This window comes from Ictalurus punctatus, chromosome 14 (genome assembly GCF_001660625.3).
Source record: "Ictalurus punctatus breed USDA103 chromosome 14, Coco_2.0, whole genome shotgun sequence".
NCBI lineage: Eukaryota > Metazoa > Chordata > Actinopteri > Siluriformes > Ictaluridae > Ictalurus > Ictalurus punctatus.
Window position 1 is genome coordinate 22,291,691 of NC_030429.2, and position 15,819 is coordinate 22,307,509.

The 15,819-nt window shown below is 42.3% G+C and overlaps 1 protein-coding gene across 1 annotated transcript; it reads right to left on the reverse strand.

Annotated features, from left to right (window-relative positions):
- Window positions 1-406: 406 nt before the first annotated feature.
- On the reverse strand, window positions 407-12,480 carry pnpla2 (patatin-like phospholipase domain containing 2). Its single transcript, XM_017484971.3, has 9 exons — window positions 12,039-12,480; window positions 9,865-10,097; window positions 7,671-7,736; window positions 6,047-6,259; window positions 5,422-5,482; window positions 4,520-4,699; window positions 4,278-4,410; window positions 3,551-3,664; window positions 407-907 (listed from the first exon to the last, which is right to left on the reverse strand). The coding sequence occupies exons 1-9, from the start codon at window positions 12,223-12,225 to the stop codon at window positions 547-549; spliced, it is 1,548 nt and encodes a 515-aa protein (XP_017340460.1). The 5' UTR covers window positions 12,226-12,480; the 3' UTR covers window positions 407-546.
- Between the last annotated feature and the right edge of the window lie 3,339 nt (window positions 12,481-15,819).

The window sequence follows — 15,819 nt, forward strand, 5'->3', positions numbered from 1 at the left end:
CATCACTCCAATGAACCCCCCCCCCCCCATATTCAAGAATATTCAAAAATAAGCCTGTAGAAATCTATGAAAGGGAAGCAAAAAACAAACAAACAAACAAATAAACAGACTTAAGGAGTTTGAAAAGTCATGGCTGCGTGTGCATTTGTATAACTTTGCAAGAAGTTTTATATTAATAATAAATCAAATAAATCTTTTTTTTTGTTTTTTTGTAATACTGTTGTTTTAAAAAAAATAAATCCCTCCCGCCACTACCTGGTCTCTAAGGTTTGATTTACAATGATCCATCACTAGTATCAGGTAGATGATTTGTTTTGACAGTGTGGGAATGAAATGATCAGCTACCCCAGGACAAGCTGATGCCAACCCCAGGACAAGCTGATGCCAAAAGTCACAGAGGATCGAGTTCTGTTCATCTTGAGGAGTTTATTAAATAAATAACCAACATCTTCCTCAAACATCCTTTTAGGAGATTTGTACCTTCCTTGTTAAGATACTTTTTTTTTTCTTCCTCTTGCATCGAGTATGTTGGAATTATTAGTTCTCTCAGAATGCCTGGGGTTGATGGTGATCACATGACCGATGGTCCTCCGTTTGATTGTTTTGTGGAAGAAAGGCGGCGTTAGCGGACCCCACGGGACGCATAGTCAAACCTTCATCCAGGTCTTCATGGATTGGTGGAAAAGGGGGAGTGGTAGGTCGGGGACATCCAGCACTGAAGGAGCCGTGTAGATTTAGGTTAATGCAGAAGAAGCCTGGCAGGAGCTGGCGCTGGTACTGCTCCAAACGCTGGATAGCATCCAATACAGACGAGCTGCGTCTACACACCCAGCCTGGCAGCAGATTGGCAGCACTGAAACTTGCCGGCGCAGACTGAGCATGCCTCAAATGCAAATGATAAGACAATCTGAGCGAGAGAGAGAGAGAGAGAGAGAGAGAGAGCGGAGAGAGAGAGAGAGAGAGAGAGAGAGAGAGAGACAGAGAGAGACAGAGAGAGAGAGAGAGAGAGAGAGAGATACAGAGAGCGGAGAGAGAGAGAGAGAGGGAGAGAGAGAGAGAGAGAGGGAGAGAGAGCGGAGAGAGAGAGAGAGATACAGAGAGCGGAGAGAGAGAGAGGGAGACAGAGAGCGGAGAGAGAGAGAGAGAGGGAGAGAGAGAGAGAGAGAGGGAGAGAGAGCGGAGAGAGAGAGAGAGAGATACAGAGAGCGGAGAGAGAGAGAGAGAGGGAGAGAGAGAGAGAGAGAGGGAGAGAGAGCGGAGAGAGAGAGAGAGAGATACAGAGAGCGGAGAGAGAGAGAGGGAGACAGAGCGGAGAGAGAGAGAGAGAGAGAGAGAGAGAGAGAGAGAGAGAGAGAGAGGGAGAGAGAGATACAGAGAGCGGAGAGAGAGAGGGGGAGAGAGAGAGAGAGAGGGAGAGAGAGATACAGAGAGCGGAGAGAGAGAGAGGGAGACAGAGCGGAGAGAGAGAGAGGGAGAGAGAGAGAGAGAGAGAGAGAGAGAGGGAGAGAGAGGGAGAGAGAGATACAGAGAGCGGAGAGAGGGAGAGAGAGAGAGAGAGAGAGGGAGAGAGAGAGATACAGAGAGCGGAGAGAGGGAGAGAGAGAGAGAGAGAGGGAGAGAGAGAGATACAGAGAGCGGAGAGAGAGAGGGGGAGAGAGAGAGAGGGAGAGAGAGATACAGAGAGCGGAGATGGAGAGAGAGAGAGATACAGAGAGAGAGAGCATGGTTCAGTATAATAAGCAGTATAATAAAACATTACTCGTGTACTAGACAATTGAAAGCAAAATCGAAAGCAAAGTCCACACATAAATACTTTGCCATGGGGTGGCATGTGAAAGGGCGGTGGTGGCTCAACAGTTAAGGCTCTGGTTTACTGATCAGAAGGTTGGAGTACTGTACAGTACGAGCCCCAGCACTGCCAAGCTGGGATATGCCTAAAAAGAATTTTACAGTGCTACAATGTATACGTTAGAAGAAGAAGAAGCCTTTATTTGTACGTTAAATAAAGTAACAGAGAAAGAGACCAGGACGTCCTGGTCAGAGACAAACTTGCTGCCAGCAACAAGGGCATTCTTGTATTACTCGACCTTAGTGCAGTTTTTGATACTATAGATCATACTATTCTTCTTGATAGACTAGATAACGTTGGCATTAAGGGAACGGTCCTCTCCTGGCTCAGGTCTTATTTGACCGATCGTTATCAGTTCGTAGATATGAATGGAGACTTCTCCACACATACTGAGGTAAAGTTTGGTGTTCCACAAGGTTCTGTTTTAGGCCCACTACTTTTTACTTTATATACACTACCTCTGGGTCAGATTATTCATAAATGCGGTATTATCTTCCACTGCTATGCTGATGATACACAGCTGTATGTTCCAGCAAAGCCAGACAGACAGCAGCTTAGCAGCAGTTGAGGAATGTGTAAAAGACTTTACACATTGGATGCTTATTAACTTTCTCTTACTTTATTCCGACAAGACAGAAGTACTTGTACTTGTACCAGGACTACATACAGCTAGAAGTAAGCTTTCTGATTACATAGTAACTCTGGATGGACTTTCCGTTTCATCATGTTCAGCAGTAAAAGACCTTGGTGTGATTACTGACTCCAGTCTTTCATTTGATGCTCGTGTAGATCATATTACTAGGATCGCCTTCTTTCATCTCAGAAATATTGCGAAGATAAGAAATATATTGTTACTACATGATGCAGAAATATTAGTTCATGCTTTCGTCAGCTCTGGTTGGATTATTGAAATGCCTTACTGTCTGGATGTTCCAGTAGGAGCATAAACAAGCTCCAGTTCGTCCAGAATGCAGCTGCTAGAATCCATACTAGAACCAGAAGATAGTACCACATCACCCCGATCTTATCCACACTGCATTGGCTCCCAGTGAAATCTCGCATTGAATATAAAATACTACTACTGGCCTATAAAGCACTGAATGGGCTCACGCCACAGTACCTGAGTGAACTTTTGGTCTTTTATGATCCGCCACGCCTACTGCGATCAAAAGGTGCAGGTTATTTGTTGGTACCTCGAATAGTGAAGGCTACAGCAGGGGGAAGAGCTTTCTCTTACAAAGCCCCACGGTTATGGAACAGCCTTCCAATTAGTGTTCGGGACTCAGACACAGTCTCAATGTTTAAGTCTAGGTGTTTACTAGACTTAAAGGTGTTTAGAGCTTTCTCTACGCAAAGTCTTACGCAGTGATGGGTTACCCCCCCCCGTGCTCAGCTTAGAAATAAAAGCCAAGCTATAATCAGTAAAGAGCATGTAGGCTAAATATTCTTTTTGTCCAGGTGAATTAAGGCAGTATGCAGTGTAGCTGGTATCATGTCATGAGAGATATGTGAATTCACCGTCAGGGATTCTGACATACACCATTACAGTACAGTCCATACTGTAGACCATAAAGCAGGATGATGTGCAGCGTCTCGGTGCTTTCTCTGTGTCGCATGCTTTTTTCTTCTTCTTTTTTTTTTTTTTTTTTTTTAAGAATCTGCTTTTTGTTCTCGTTTGTTTGTATGTGCGTGATTTCTCACCGTGCTACCAGCTGTTGGGGCACATTCCTCCTCAGAACATGACTCAGTAGCTTCACAGTCTGATCTTTAATCCAACCCACATCCTCCTGGACATCAGGCAGCCACTCCAACAACCTGACAAAGAGCCATACCGCACACTTAGAACGCATAGGAAACGATACGATAACGAAAGAACGCGGATGTGGAGTAATGTGAATATTGAACAAAAGTTCCACAACCCTGTATAAAGCTAAAGAGCACTGGGACCTTCTTGAATGAGAATTGCACAGTTACTGGAGGATTTCCTGTTTTGCATTCCTAGCACACCGCAGGAAGCGACAGCATTCGGTTAAATCCGCTCCACGCCGCGGTTACGTCGTCGCTAAACTGACCGCTGGTAAACGCATCGAACGCACCACGACCAAATAATTCATTCGTTAGAACGGTTATAAGAAGCTCCACTATTAGTTCCGGGTCCGAAGAATGGTTCTTACTTTGGAGCACTCTTGAGGTCAAGGGAAAAATGTTTTCTGTAGTGAAAGCGCAATAGTTTTGAGCTCAAGTATTTTGTTACAGTGGAGTTCAGGGTGTATTCTCCCCTCACACCCAGTGCTCCTGGGATAGGCTTTGGATTCATGCTGACCCTGACCAGGATAAACCACAGACGTACTGAAGATAGATGAATGAATGGCACATAATTCCGGTTTAGAAACAACTGTTCATTATAAGTTTTACACGAGCGAGTCACCTGATACTCAGTGAAAGCGCGGACTCCACCGGCAGCGTGCAAGGCCCTAAGATGGCCGACAGCATCCTGACTGGTAGCATGTCGCTTAGAGACTGCAAAGGATGTCGTCTTTCTGCACAGGCCTCCATGAGAGCTATCGAGGAAACAAAGAAAGAAAACAAAAGCGAGACATATTGTCATTCATATTTCTGAAATACTTATAGCGTGCAATTCCATGAGTACTGTGTGTAGTCTTTCAATACCCCTATGCAGCTGTGGAGGTAGATACTCCAATGTATGTTCCTCTACACTCGATGTGCCAGGCATCATGTCTCGTTCTCTGCTCTGCCTTTGGTCAACCTCGTTCTCATTCTCAGAGTCTTCCGCAACCCTCATGCCACCGTTACTCAGCGGGCGCGGGGGGTGTTGGAACTGTGACAGGCCTGAGAAACAGACGCAATTCATATTAGAGACGTGAACAGTTATTTCTCCTCGAGCTTGCAATATTAATATGACCACTAGAGGGTCCTGTGAGACTTCGAAGCGGCTTTGTGCAGTAATTTGAATAAGCATCAGATCCATGAAGGCAGTTCCTTCAGATAATCCGTCCTACATAAAAGCGACATATTTTAGAGTCTAGAGTGCAAAATGTAGGCGTTACTCTATAGGCCACTTTAATAAGAACACCTATATCAAAACTCGATGCGATCTTTCGCAGTTGGAGCCCGTTCGCCTTGAGGTTCGACATGCTGAGATGCTTTTCTGATCACCACGGTTGTAAAGAGTGGTTAGTTACTGAGTTACTGTCAGCTCGACCCAGTCTGGCCATTCTCCTCTGACCTCTCTCGTCGACAAGGCGTTTCCGCTTGCACGACTGCGGCTCATTGGATGTTTTTCGTTTGTTTGTTTGTTTTTGACGCCATTCTGTACATGGTGAAAAAACCAGAAGATCTGCAGTTTCTGAAATACTCGAACCAGCCCTTCCTGGTGTAGGTCGCTGAGGTAGCATAATGAGTTTTCCACGTTCTGTTTAATGTGAACATTAACTGAAGCACTTGACCTGTTTACGAACGATTTTATGCACTGCGCCTCTGCGACATGGCAGGTTTACAGGTGTACAGGGGTTCCTATTAAAGTGGCCGGTGACCTCTTTTTCTCCTCTTACCATTTCTCTTTAGGAAATACAATGCATCCTTGTATCCTTGCCGGCACATTGTCTCCAACACCTGATTAAAACACACACACACACACACACACACACACACACAGCACAGGTTCAGTACAGTGTACTGTTTTCCATGTGTAAACGACGCATCTGTATTAAAACTGAAACAGGAACAGAGTGTGTATGTGTGTGTATATATATATATATATATATATATATATATATATATATATATATATATATATATATATATATATATATGTATGCATGTACGTATGTATGAATGTGTATGTGTGTATGTATGTGTGTGCGTATGCGTGCATATGTGTGTGCGTATTTGTGTGTGCGTGTGTGTATGTGTGCGCACGCGTAGGTGTGTGTATGTGTGCGCGTATATATATATATGTGTGTGTTTGTGTGTGTACGTGTGTATATATATATATATGAGTGTGTGTGTGCGTGCGTATATGTGTGTGTGTGTGCGTGTGTGCGTATATGTGTGTGTGTGTGCGTGTGTATGTGTGCGTGTGCATGTGTGTGTGTGTGCGCGCGTGTGCGTGTGCATGTGTGCGTGTGCGTGTGCGTGTGTGCGTGTGCGTGTGTGCGTGTGCGTGTGTTGATTTACCTGTGGATCCGGAGGGAACAGCGCTCTGGAGACTCTATACAGGTTGGAGAGTGTGAACTGTATAGAGGTGTTGGTAAATCTGAGCTCGTGTATGTTGGTGGAGCTGGAATCTCGGGGGCAGATATCACTCTCGCCTGAGAACGGAGATACCGTGATGGTGTTCTTCAGCGCGTACTGAGGCAAATTATCGCTGATCCCTCCGTCCACGTAACGCTGCGGAGACATCGAGACAGAAATGCGGATTTAACCCAACAGCTCTTACACGCCGTCACAAATATTACTCAACATTTCCAGGTCCTATTTCTTCTTTTTAAAATACATCAGGAGGTTTCAAGTATATATTAAGCGTTTTCCCCTCATGACTAGAAGAACCTCTGAGGATGGACTGGGGTCATACCATATTCCATTTCTAGGTACAACAAGAACAGGCAAAAAGAAAACAACAACAACAAAAAAAACACCATCCTTAGCAGCAATATGGCCTTTGTGATACTTGGCAGTGTATGTATATGCTTCTGGCACAGTTCTGACACACACACACACACATATATACACACACTGCTCTCAAAAGCACACGTGACAGCAGGAGATGGCACTTTTTTCCCACAACACATCAGTATAAGAAAAACAGAAATGTCTATTTTCAGCGCGCACAGTTGCAAAATCCGAACACGTGCTCCCTCAAGTGAAATCCTTCCCACCTCCAGTGACTCACTGCTCTGCAATCCGGTATCGTAGAACGTTGTGCGTGTTCTGTGTGCTGAAGGTCTATAAAAAAATAAAAGAGATCAAATCCACCCTGGATGACGTGTATATTCCTTATACGACATCTTTATCACGGACACGTTATGATCTTCGACGGCGTCTACGGTTGTATCTCTTATTTTGTTCGCTGCTCCAATTCCTTCCTTGATTGTGCTCACCTGTTTCCCGCAATTAGTTCCCTATTTAACTTCTGCGTTTTCCCTCCTTACGGCGCGGTCCACGCTAGACTTTTGTGTCGCTAACACGTCTAACCTACGGTCTTTCACATACTTCTCAATGAGAAGACATGAAGAACGCACGGAGTACGCATTGACTCCTATTCCTACACGTGCGAATGCTGGACACCGGAAACGCAAGCTCGTGCAAAGAGGTTTCACAGGAGTTCCAAAGTTCCTGTGAATTCGTATCACGTGAAGACCAGACGTAGAAGATCGGCATGTCACGCCGTGACCGCTTCGGAAAATCCCACATGGAGGATAGTCACACACCAGTGGTAGCAGAGCTGCCATGCAAGGCGCTAACTTAACATCGGGAGCACCTTGGGGTTCAGTGTCTTGCCCAAGGACACTTCGGCATGTGGAGTCACGTGGGCCGGGAATCGAACCGCCAACCCTTATGTTATATTATATTATATTATATTAGCCCTGCGAGTGGTTTCTGTTTTCATGATTAGTTTTCTTTGCCTAACCTTAGTCTTGTCCCGTGTTTAAGTTTTGAGGGCATTTTCAGGGTGAAGGTTTCCTTTCTTAAGTTAAGAGAAAAGCGTCCGATTACATTCAAAAACCACTAGCAGATCTAACGTACAGTCTTTCACACACTTCTCAATGAGAAAACATGAAGAATACACAAGAGTACTCACCACTCCCTGCAGGGTGGGAGGTATAAGGCCAGAGTACACGGGAATAAAGGCACTGCATACGCACGCCTGGGAAAAAACACACAAACACACACAAAATGTCAAACCTGAAGCGCCACTCGCTGGATTTGTTCACTTTTCTGATTAAGAAGGAAAAAGACGAACACATGGCGACGTTGTTTCTTTCGGAATTCTGTCTCGGATCAGGTTTTGGAAGGATGCTGCTTTCTTTTGTTCATTTTTTTTTTTTTTTGTATTAGCACACACAGTGTACTGTAAATAAAGTGCTATGGAAGTACCCATCGTATAACCCTCTTTTGTTCTGCAAATGCATAAACTATTACCATTATTTTTGTATCATTATGTTTTTAGTAAACGTGTAGATCATATATTTCTCACCAAAACTGGACAGCTGAAGACTGGATAAAGACCAAGGGATTTGTTTTCTAACCTTCAGCTGTCCGGTTTGATCGAGACCGTGCTCATGATAGCTCCAGACTCCGGTTCTTGACTGACAGGAGAGGAACCTGGTGTGGTCTTCTGCTCCTGTAGCTCATCCACCTCAAGGTTGCGCATCATGCTGAGATGCTTTCTGCTCACCACGGTTATACAGAGGGATTATTTACAGAGTTACTATATCCTTCCCGGCAGCTCGATCCGATCGACAAGGCGTTTCCACCCACAGGACCGTTACTCATTCACCGTTTTTTTTTTTTTGTTTGTTTGCTCTTCTCACCACTCTGTGTAAACGCTAAACTCTGTTGTTGTGGGAAAATCCCAGGAGATCAGCAGTTTCTGAAATACTCAACCCAGCCCTTCTGGTACCGACAGCCACGCCAAGTCACACAGATCGCACTTTTTTCTTCATTCTGATGTTTGCCGTGAGCATTAACTGAAGCTCTTGACCTGCATCCGCGTGATTTTTTGCATTGTGCTGCTGCCACATGATTGGCTGATTAGATAACTGCATGAACGTGCTGGTTTACAGGTGTCCCTAATAAAGTGGATGGTGAGTGAACGATCAGTACGTTTACACGGACAATAATCTGATGTTAACCCGATTAAGACGATACTCTGATTACGAAACTAGCATGTAAACAGCGATTATTGATGACCTTAATCTGATTAAAGTCATACTCGATGTAAACACGAATGGAATTAAGACGTGTGGAGTACTCCTGTTTTAGTCGCGTTATCGACGTGCGTTACAGACACGTACACACCTTAATCACACTATTAATATCGTGTGGGAGTTTTCACCGCATTTTGCGACAGGACACGTACACACACGGCAGCGCTCGACCGTTTTACTGCAAACAAGAGAGCACGGCTGCGTCCCAAACCGCGTACTTACCTACTACAGTATACAGTAGGAGAAATCCACATAGTTCAGCTGCTATATAGTAGGAGAAATACATGCATCTCTACATACTATATAGTGGGTAAGTACGCGGTTTGGGACGCAGCCCACGGCTTCAAGCAATCGTCTATTTTCCCGTATAGCATGATAAATAATTAACCGCACTTGAAGCTTTCATAATGTTCAAAATGAAAAACACCCAAAACTGTACACGGTCCCATAACGAAGACCAACTGTATGTCGACACGTGAAATTCTGGAGGGATGTCGGACGGCGTGACGCGGTGACGTAATGACGTGTGACGTTAATCGATCTACGTTCTATAACATGTAAAACTGGAACATGAAAGGAGTATTCTAAAAGCGACTCATGTAAACATCTTAATCAGAATACTGTCTTATTCAGAATAAGCTCAATAATTAGATTACTGCCGTGCGTGTAAACGTAGTCAGAATGATCTGCCAGCCAGAATGATCTGAAATGCTTTAGACCCATTTTCCTATTTTTCATCCCCCTGTAATATGGACTTTACACATTTGATCCCAGTGATGTCATGGCACATGCGAAATGCCAAATCAATCATGTGTCCAGCAACTCTGTTTTGCAATCTTTATCTCAGATTATTACATTTATTATTATTATTATTATTATTATTATTATTATTATTATTACTTTATTATCTTTTCTGGCAGATAGCTCTCATAGCAGAAGCTTGTCGATGATGTCAACTTCTTATAAAAGTGACTAGACAGTTATAAAGCACGCAACGCATGCCCAGAAATGCAAAAGTAGACCTTACCTAAAACTGCTTTTGTACATAAAGTGTATGATTCTTACTTGCACCAGTTCCTCATTGCTGTTGAAGTGAGACACGATCACGTTCTCTCCGTCTGTGACGCGGGTGAGAGAGATGCCCAGTCGGCCTGTGGCCTTGATGTAAGCGTCATGCGGCAGTACCCGGCCCATCATGTGCCGCATTAGCTTCACCAGGTTAAATGAAGGGTGCACTGGCCCCAGAAACCGCTTCCTTGCTTCCTTTGCAACATCGATGGTCCTGGCACCTGCCTCTCCTGGAGAACAGTGAAGGAGTGCAAATACAAGGTTGAGATAAGAACAGATGTGTACATGGTGTACAGTGTGAGCTTTTTCCACACACGCAGTATGCCAGTGGAGAGCAGTAGGCAAGATATTATCAGATACATGACTGTTTTTTAGGGAATCAGTCTATAGTATTGCACGACACAGTCTTGGGTCTGTTTGCTTTTTATTATGCTAATTACGAAGTCTTCATGAGTTGGATAAAATGTACAAGGCAGCGACTACAACATCCTAATTTCTGGAAAAAATTAACCCTGTCTGTTCTCTTTTTCTGCATCCAGCCATAACTGCATCAAGTGTGTTTAAAAACTTCACAATGCAGCAGAAAAATAATTATAAATGATCTATATGATCTATATTCTTAAAGAAAAGGAGTTCCTCAAGGTTTTGATGGGAATCTTTACTTTTCTGCATTGCCTCTGTAATCTGTGAATTTTCCTCTGAGATAAAGCTATCTATACATCCATCTATCTATCCATCCATCTATCTATCTCGCTCGATCGCTATCCATCTATCTACAGTATCTATTGGTCTGTCTGTCTCTCTCTCTACCTATCTGTCTCTCACTCTATCTGTGTCTGTCTCTCTCTCTCTCTCTCTCCATCTATCTATTGGTCTGTCTATCTATCTATCCATCCATCTATCTATCTACAGTATCTATTGGTCTGTCTGTCTCCCTCTCTACATATCTGTCTCTCACTCTATCTGTGTGTGTCTCTCTATCTCTCTCTCTCCCTCTCTCTCTCTCTATCTGTGTGTCTGTCTGTCTCTCTCTCTCTCCATCTATCTATTGGTCTGTCTATCTATCCATCCATCCATCCATCCATCCATCCATCCATCTATCTATCTATCTACAATATCTATTGGTCTGTCTCCCTCTCTCTCTCTCAAACTGTTTCTCTCTCTCTCTATCTGTCTGTCTGTCTCTCTCTCTCTCCCCATCTATCTATTGGTCTGTCTATCTATCTATCCATCCATCCATCCATCCATGCATCTATCTATCTATCTACAGTATCTATTGGTCTGTCTGTCTCTCTCTATCTGTGTGTGTGTGTCTCTCTCTCTCTCTCTCTCTCTCTCAAACTGTCTCTCTCTCTATCTGTCTGTCTGTCTGTCTGTCTCTCTCTCTCCATCTATCTATTGGTCTGTCTATCTATCTATCTATCTATCTATCTATCTATCTATCTATCTATTTATCCATCCACCTACAGTATCTATTGGTCTGTCTGTCTCTCTCTATATCTCTCAATCTGTCTCTCTCTCTATCTGTCTCTCTCTCCATCTATTGGTCTGTCTATCTATCCATCCATCCATCTATCTATAGTATCTATTGGTCTGTCTGTCTCTCTCACTGTCTATCTATCTATCTATCTATCTATCTGTGTGTCTATCTATCTAGCAGTCTGTCCATCTATCTATCTACAGTATCTATTGGTCTGTTTGTCTCTCTCTCCATCTATCTATATGTGTGTCTATCTATCTGTCTCTCTATCTCTCTGTCTATCTATCTCACTATGTCTCTATTGGTCTGTCGGTCTATCTATCCATCTATCTACAGTATCTGTCTGTCTGTCTGTCTATCTATTGGTCTGTCTGTCTATCTATCCATCCATCCATCTCTCTACAGTATCTGTCTGTCTGTCTGTCTGTCTGTCTATCTATCTACAGTATCTGTCTGTCTGTCTATCTATCTATTGGTCTGTCGGTCTATCTATCCATCTATCTACAGTCTCTCTCTCTCTCTCTCTCTCTCTCTCTCTGTAATTTTAGAAGCTAGGGCACAGGTTCCCAGCCCCGGTGCTGGAGTAGTCTCTGTCCCAGGACAGGGGGGTTCCTGCAGGACCAGAGTTAGGGACGTGCGCGTTAGGGGATGGTGTTCTGCAGCTCAGAGGGAATAAGAGATGATGTCTTACCCAGACAAGCCCCACTAACCAGCGTGGTGGCAGTCAGCGCTCCCGCAGAGGCTCCGTAGATGTGCTGGGCATTTTCAGTGAGGAAAGGCGCGTGTTGCTGCAGACAGCTCGCCACTCCAACATGATAAACCCCGAGAAACCCACAACCTGCGAATGAAATATTCCAGGACGAGTCCAGCGGAAACATGACGGACAGGATGTCGACAAATCAAAATGGAGTTAATGCTACATTTATAAACAACACGACCGGAACGAACTTCCTACACACACCGGGGTTAAATGCCCGCCTACCGCCAGAAATAAACACACACCGAGCGTACTAACTTTAGTTCAGAAAGATAAAAAACAGCTCAAACTTCTTTCCTTCGAACTGTTTCTCTCCGCGGTCTGCGTGCTTTAAGGACATTCGCGTAAAGTAGCCGGTTAAATAACATCTCCGTCATAACTGTCAGTTCGATAAAGAGGCGTGTCCGCTCCCATACTGACCAATCATCTGTTTGTAGTCGATTCCGTCTCGACCAATCACAATTCAAGAACAAAGAACCTCCCGAGTTGTCAATCGAAGAGTCTTTCCAAGAATGAAGTAATGACGCACGACGTCGTTATTTATTATCGACGTATTATTTATTATCGTTACAAAAAAAGAAGAAAAAATAAAAAGAAGAAAAAGAAGAACTTTGACCAGAAGAGTAGTAAATATTGTGATCTGGATACAGAAACAACATTTCCTCACTGTGGTGCTCAAAGAGTGTTGACTTCATTGGTTTAGTTTTGTATATGATTGGATTGATTAGTATGTGTGTAGAGGAATGTAGTCTCTTTGATAAATAATATTATCTCAGCAAAACAATTTACGCAAACATTGCTGAGTCCAAATTTAGCACGTAAGCCTGGCACCTTAGGGGTTAGGTGTTCGAATCCCACCCTCCGTCCTGTGTGCGTGGAGTTTGCGTGTTCTCCCTGTGATATGGGGTTTCCTCCGGGTACTCCGGTTTCCTCCCTCAGTCCAAATGTAGGTGGAATGGCATTACCAAATTGTCCATAGTGTGTGTCCTGTCCAGGGAGTCCCCCGAGTTCCCCAGGATAGGCTCCAGGCGATATGGAGCATGGATTATTTTATGGATTATTTATCTTTATAAATACTTTCTAATACTCAGGCATGGACAAAGTACTGAGAAATGATACTTAAGACCGGGGTTCCCAAACGTTTTGGCCAAACGGACATTGTGAGTTTTCTGTGACCCGAGATTAACTAGCTTCTGAGATCCTAGATTAACTGTACTGTAACATTTAAATATTTCATTATGTCAGTAACATACATATGTGTAACATAAGTTACCAAAGAAATATACCTCACACTGATTTACCAGTCTAGTAGGAAGTGCTGTTAAAGGGAAACAATATGGTGGTGTGCTAAGGCCTGATGCGTGCGCATTATTGTTCTCACACTGCGTATCTTATGAACATCTGGAAGATTTAACAGCGACGAAACGTCCCGCCAGGTTTCCAAGTCGAACTGTAAAATGTCTAGCGATTTCACGCACAGCAATATTAAACGCTTTTAAACGACTAGCCGCTGTCGTCATGACTGTTGTCATGAAAACTCTGAGCTTACATTTAAAAGTATTTACTAATGTTGAAAACTCTTGACGACTGGTAAACAAAACAGGCCTTTCGGTAGGGTTTGAAAGCTACATGAGAGGTTAATGAAATTCAAACATAAAACTAAGTGTAACAGGAAAAACAGTTACTGTTGACACTCATGTGTTTGCAAGTACATGAATACAAATGTCATTTGTAAAATATTATAAAAGTATTAAACAAAAGAGGAGATTATGAGTTTCTCTCACGACACCATTTATAAATCAAGTGACCCAAAAACCCCTAGTTTGGAAAGTCCTGACTTAAGTGAAAGTATAGATACTGTGTCAAAATTATGCTTGGAAGTGTTACTCAAGTGAAGGTTTAAAAAAAATAAAAATAAAAAAAGATGCTACTTTTAGAAATGTTTCGTAACTGAGGAAATTAAGTTCGTGTAAAGTTTTCATGTGAAAAGTAACTTTTTTACTTATCTAAAACTGTTACATGAGTTTTGTTTTAATGCAACTTCGCCACGCATCATTCGATCTCTGTACATTTGCAGTATGTACCATTAGAACCATTAGTATCATATTATGTTAGCTATTAGCTAATCAGCGCTAGTCTAACCTAGCATTAGCAAAGAAAACAGACTAACTTAATCCAATATACTCAGTCAGTGCCAGCAAAACATACCTCAACCTGGCCAGATGCTAGAAGAGACCTTTATGATTTAGTATTTGAAGGTCTAATTAAAAATGCGAGGAGTGAAATGTAAGGTTTTTTCCTTGGAAATGTCATTAAGAATACAAGTATGCAATTTCAATAATGCTCAAGCGAAATATAAACACAATTAATCAATTAATACGCAAGTATAGTAACAAAGCACAATTGCTCAAGTATAACTTCATTTTGAATATCATTGCCGAGCTGTGTTTATGATTTAGATTTTAAATTACAGGGTAATATGCACCGTTTAAATATACTCATCTGGCCTAATTCACAGGTGGTGCTTGTCACATTTCTAAACTGGGTACAGTTTTTAGCATTATACAGTATGTTGCAAAATTATGCTTTCACAAGAGATTTCTAACTTGGGACATATGGTAGCAGCAGTGTTTATTTTCTCAGATATTTGGAAAAGCTTCTTGCGTGTTTAGAAGAAATCTCCCCAGGGGTAAACTGCTGCCTGCCTCTTGGTCAATTTAAGAAGTCCTTTTAATTGTTATTTATCACGTAATGGGTTTTATGTGAGCTATTATTATCATCCCAGAAGGTAAAAAAAAGTACAATTATGGATCATGTTCGTTCATTGCACGTGTCAAGACACTTAATGTTTTGAAATAATGCTGCTGTAACTGGGCTTGGTGTCTTGACAACTGTGTTATTAGTCTATGGATTTATGGATGTCAACTTGTGCTATTTATGCATCCTGCTAATGGGAAAAGTACACTCTGTTATACATTTCCACACTCAGATGTGCTGTTCTAGGAATGTGTTGTGAACATTTGTGACAAAAATACTATTAGTTTTCCTTTGGCCTCCTTCTTGGACAGTGTGCCAGATAGTGCCTCCTGGAAAAGGTTTTACCAAGTACCTTCAGGGTCAATCGCAGGGCAGTAATAGGGAGAGGGCATTTCTTTTATTATTTATTTATTTATTTATTTATTTATTTGTATTCGGAAAAAAAACCAACTAATTTCTCACATATAATACTGCGCAAAAGTCTTAGACACGTGCAAAGAAATGCTGTAGAGCAAATATGCATTCAAAAATAATGAAATGAAAGGTTTCTACATTTAAAAAAATACTATAAAGGGCAGTAAACAGTAATAAATTAAACAAAGGCAATATTTGGTGTGACGATCTTTTGCTTAAAAAAAAAAGGAGAATTAGTGCAGTTATATAAGGAAATGAGCAGTAAGTGTTATTGAGCGTCTTGCAGAACCAGACACGGTTCTTCTGGAGACTTTGACTGTCGCACTCGCTTCTTATTTTTGCAGCAATATCCAGCAGCCTTCATTGTGTTTTCTGTCTGAAAAGCATCTCTTATTACTTAATACGCTGCTTTCTTTACCGACATACACACATTTTTCTGTCAAATTTAATTTTGTGCTAGAAAACTAATGTTTGGGAATCTAAAATGTTTTTGTATTGACTTGATAATGTAGACGTCCTAAAATGAAAAAATCTATAACAAAGT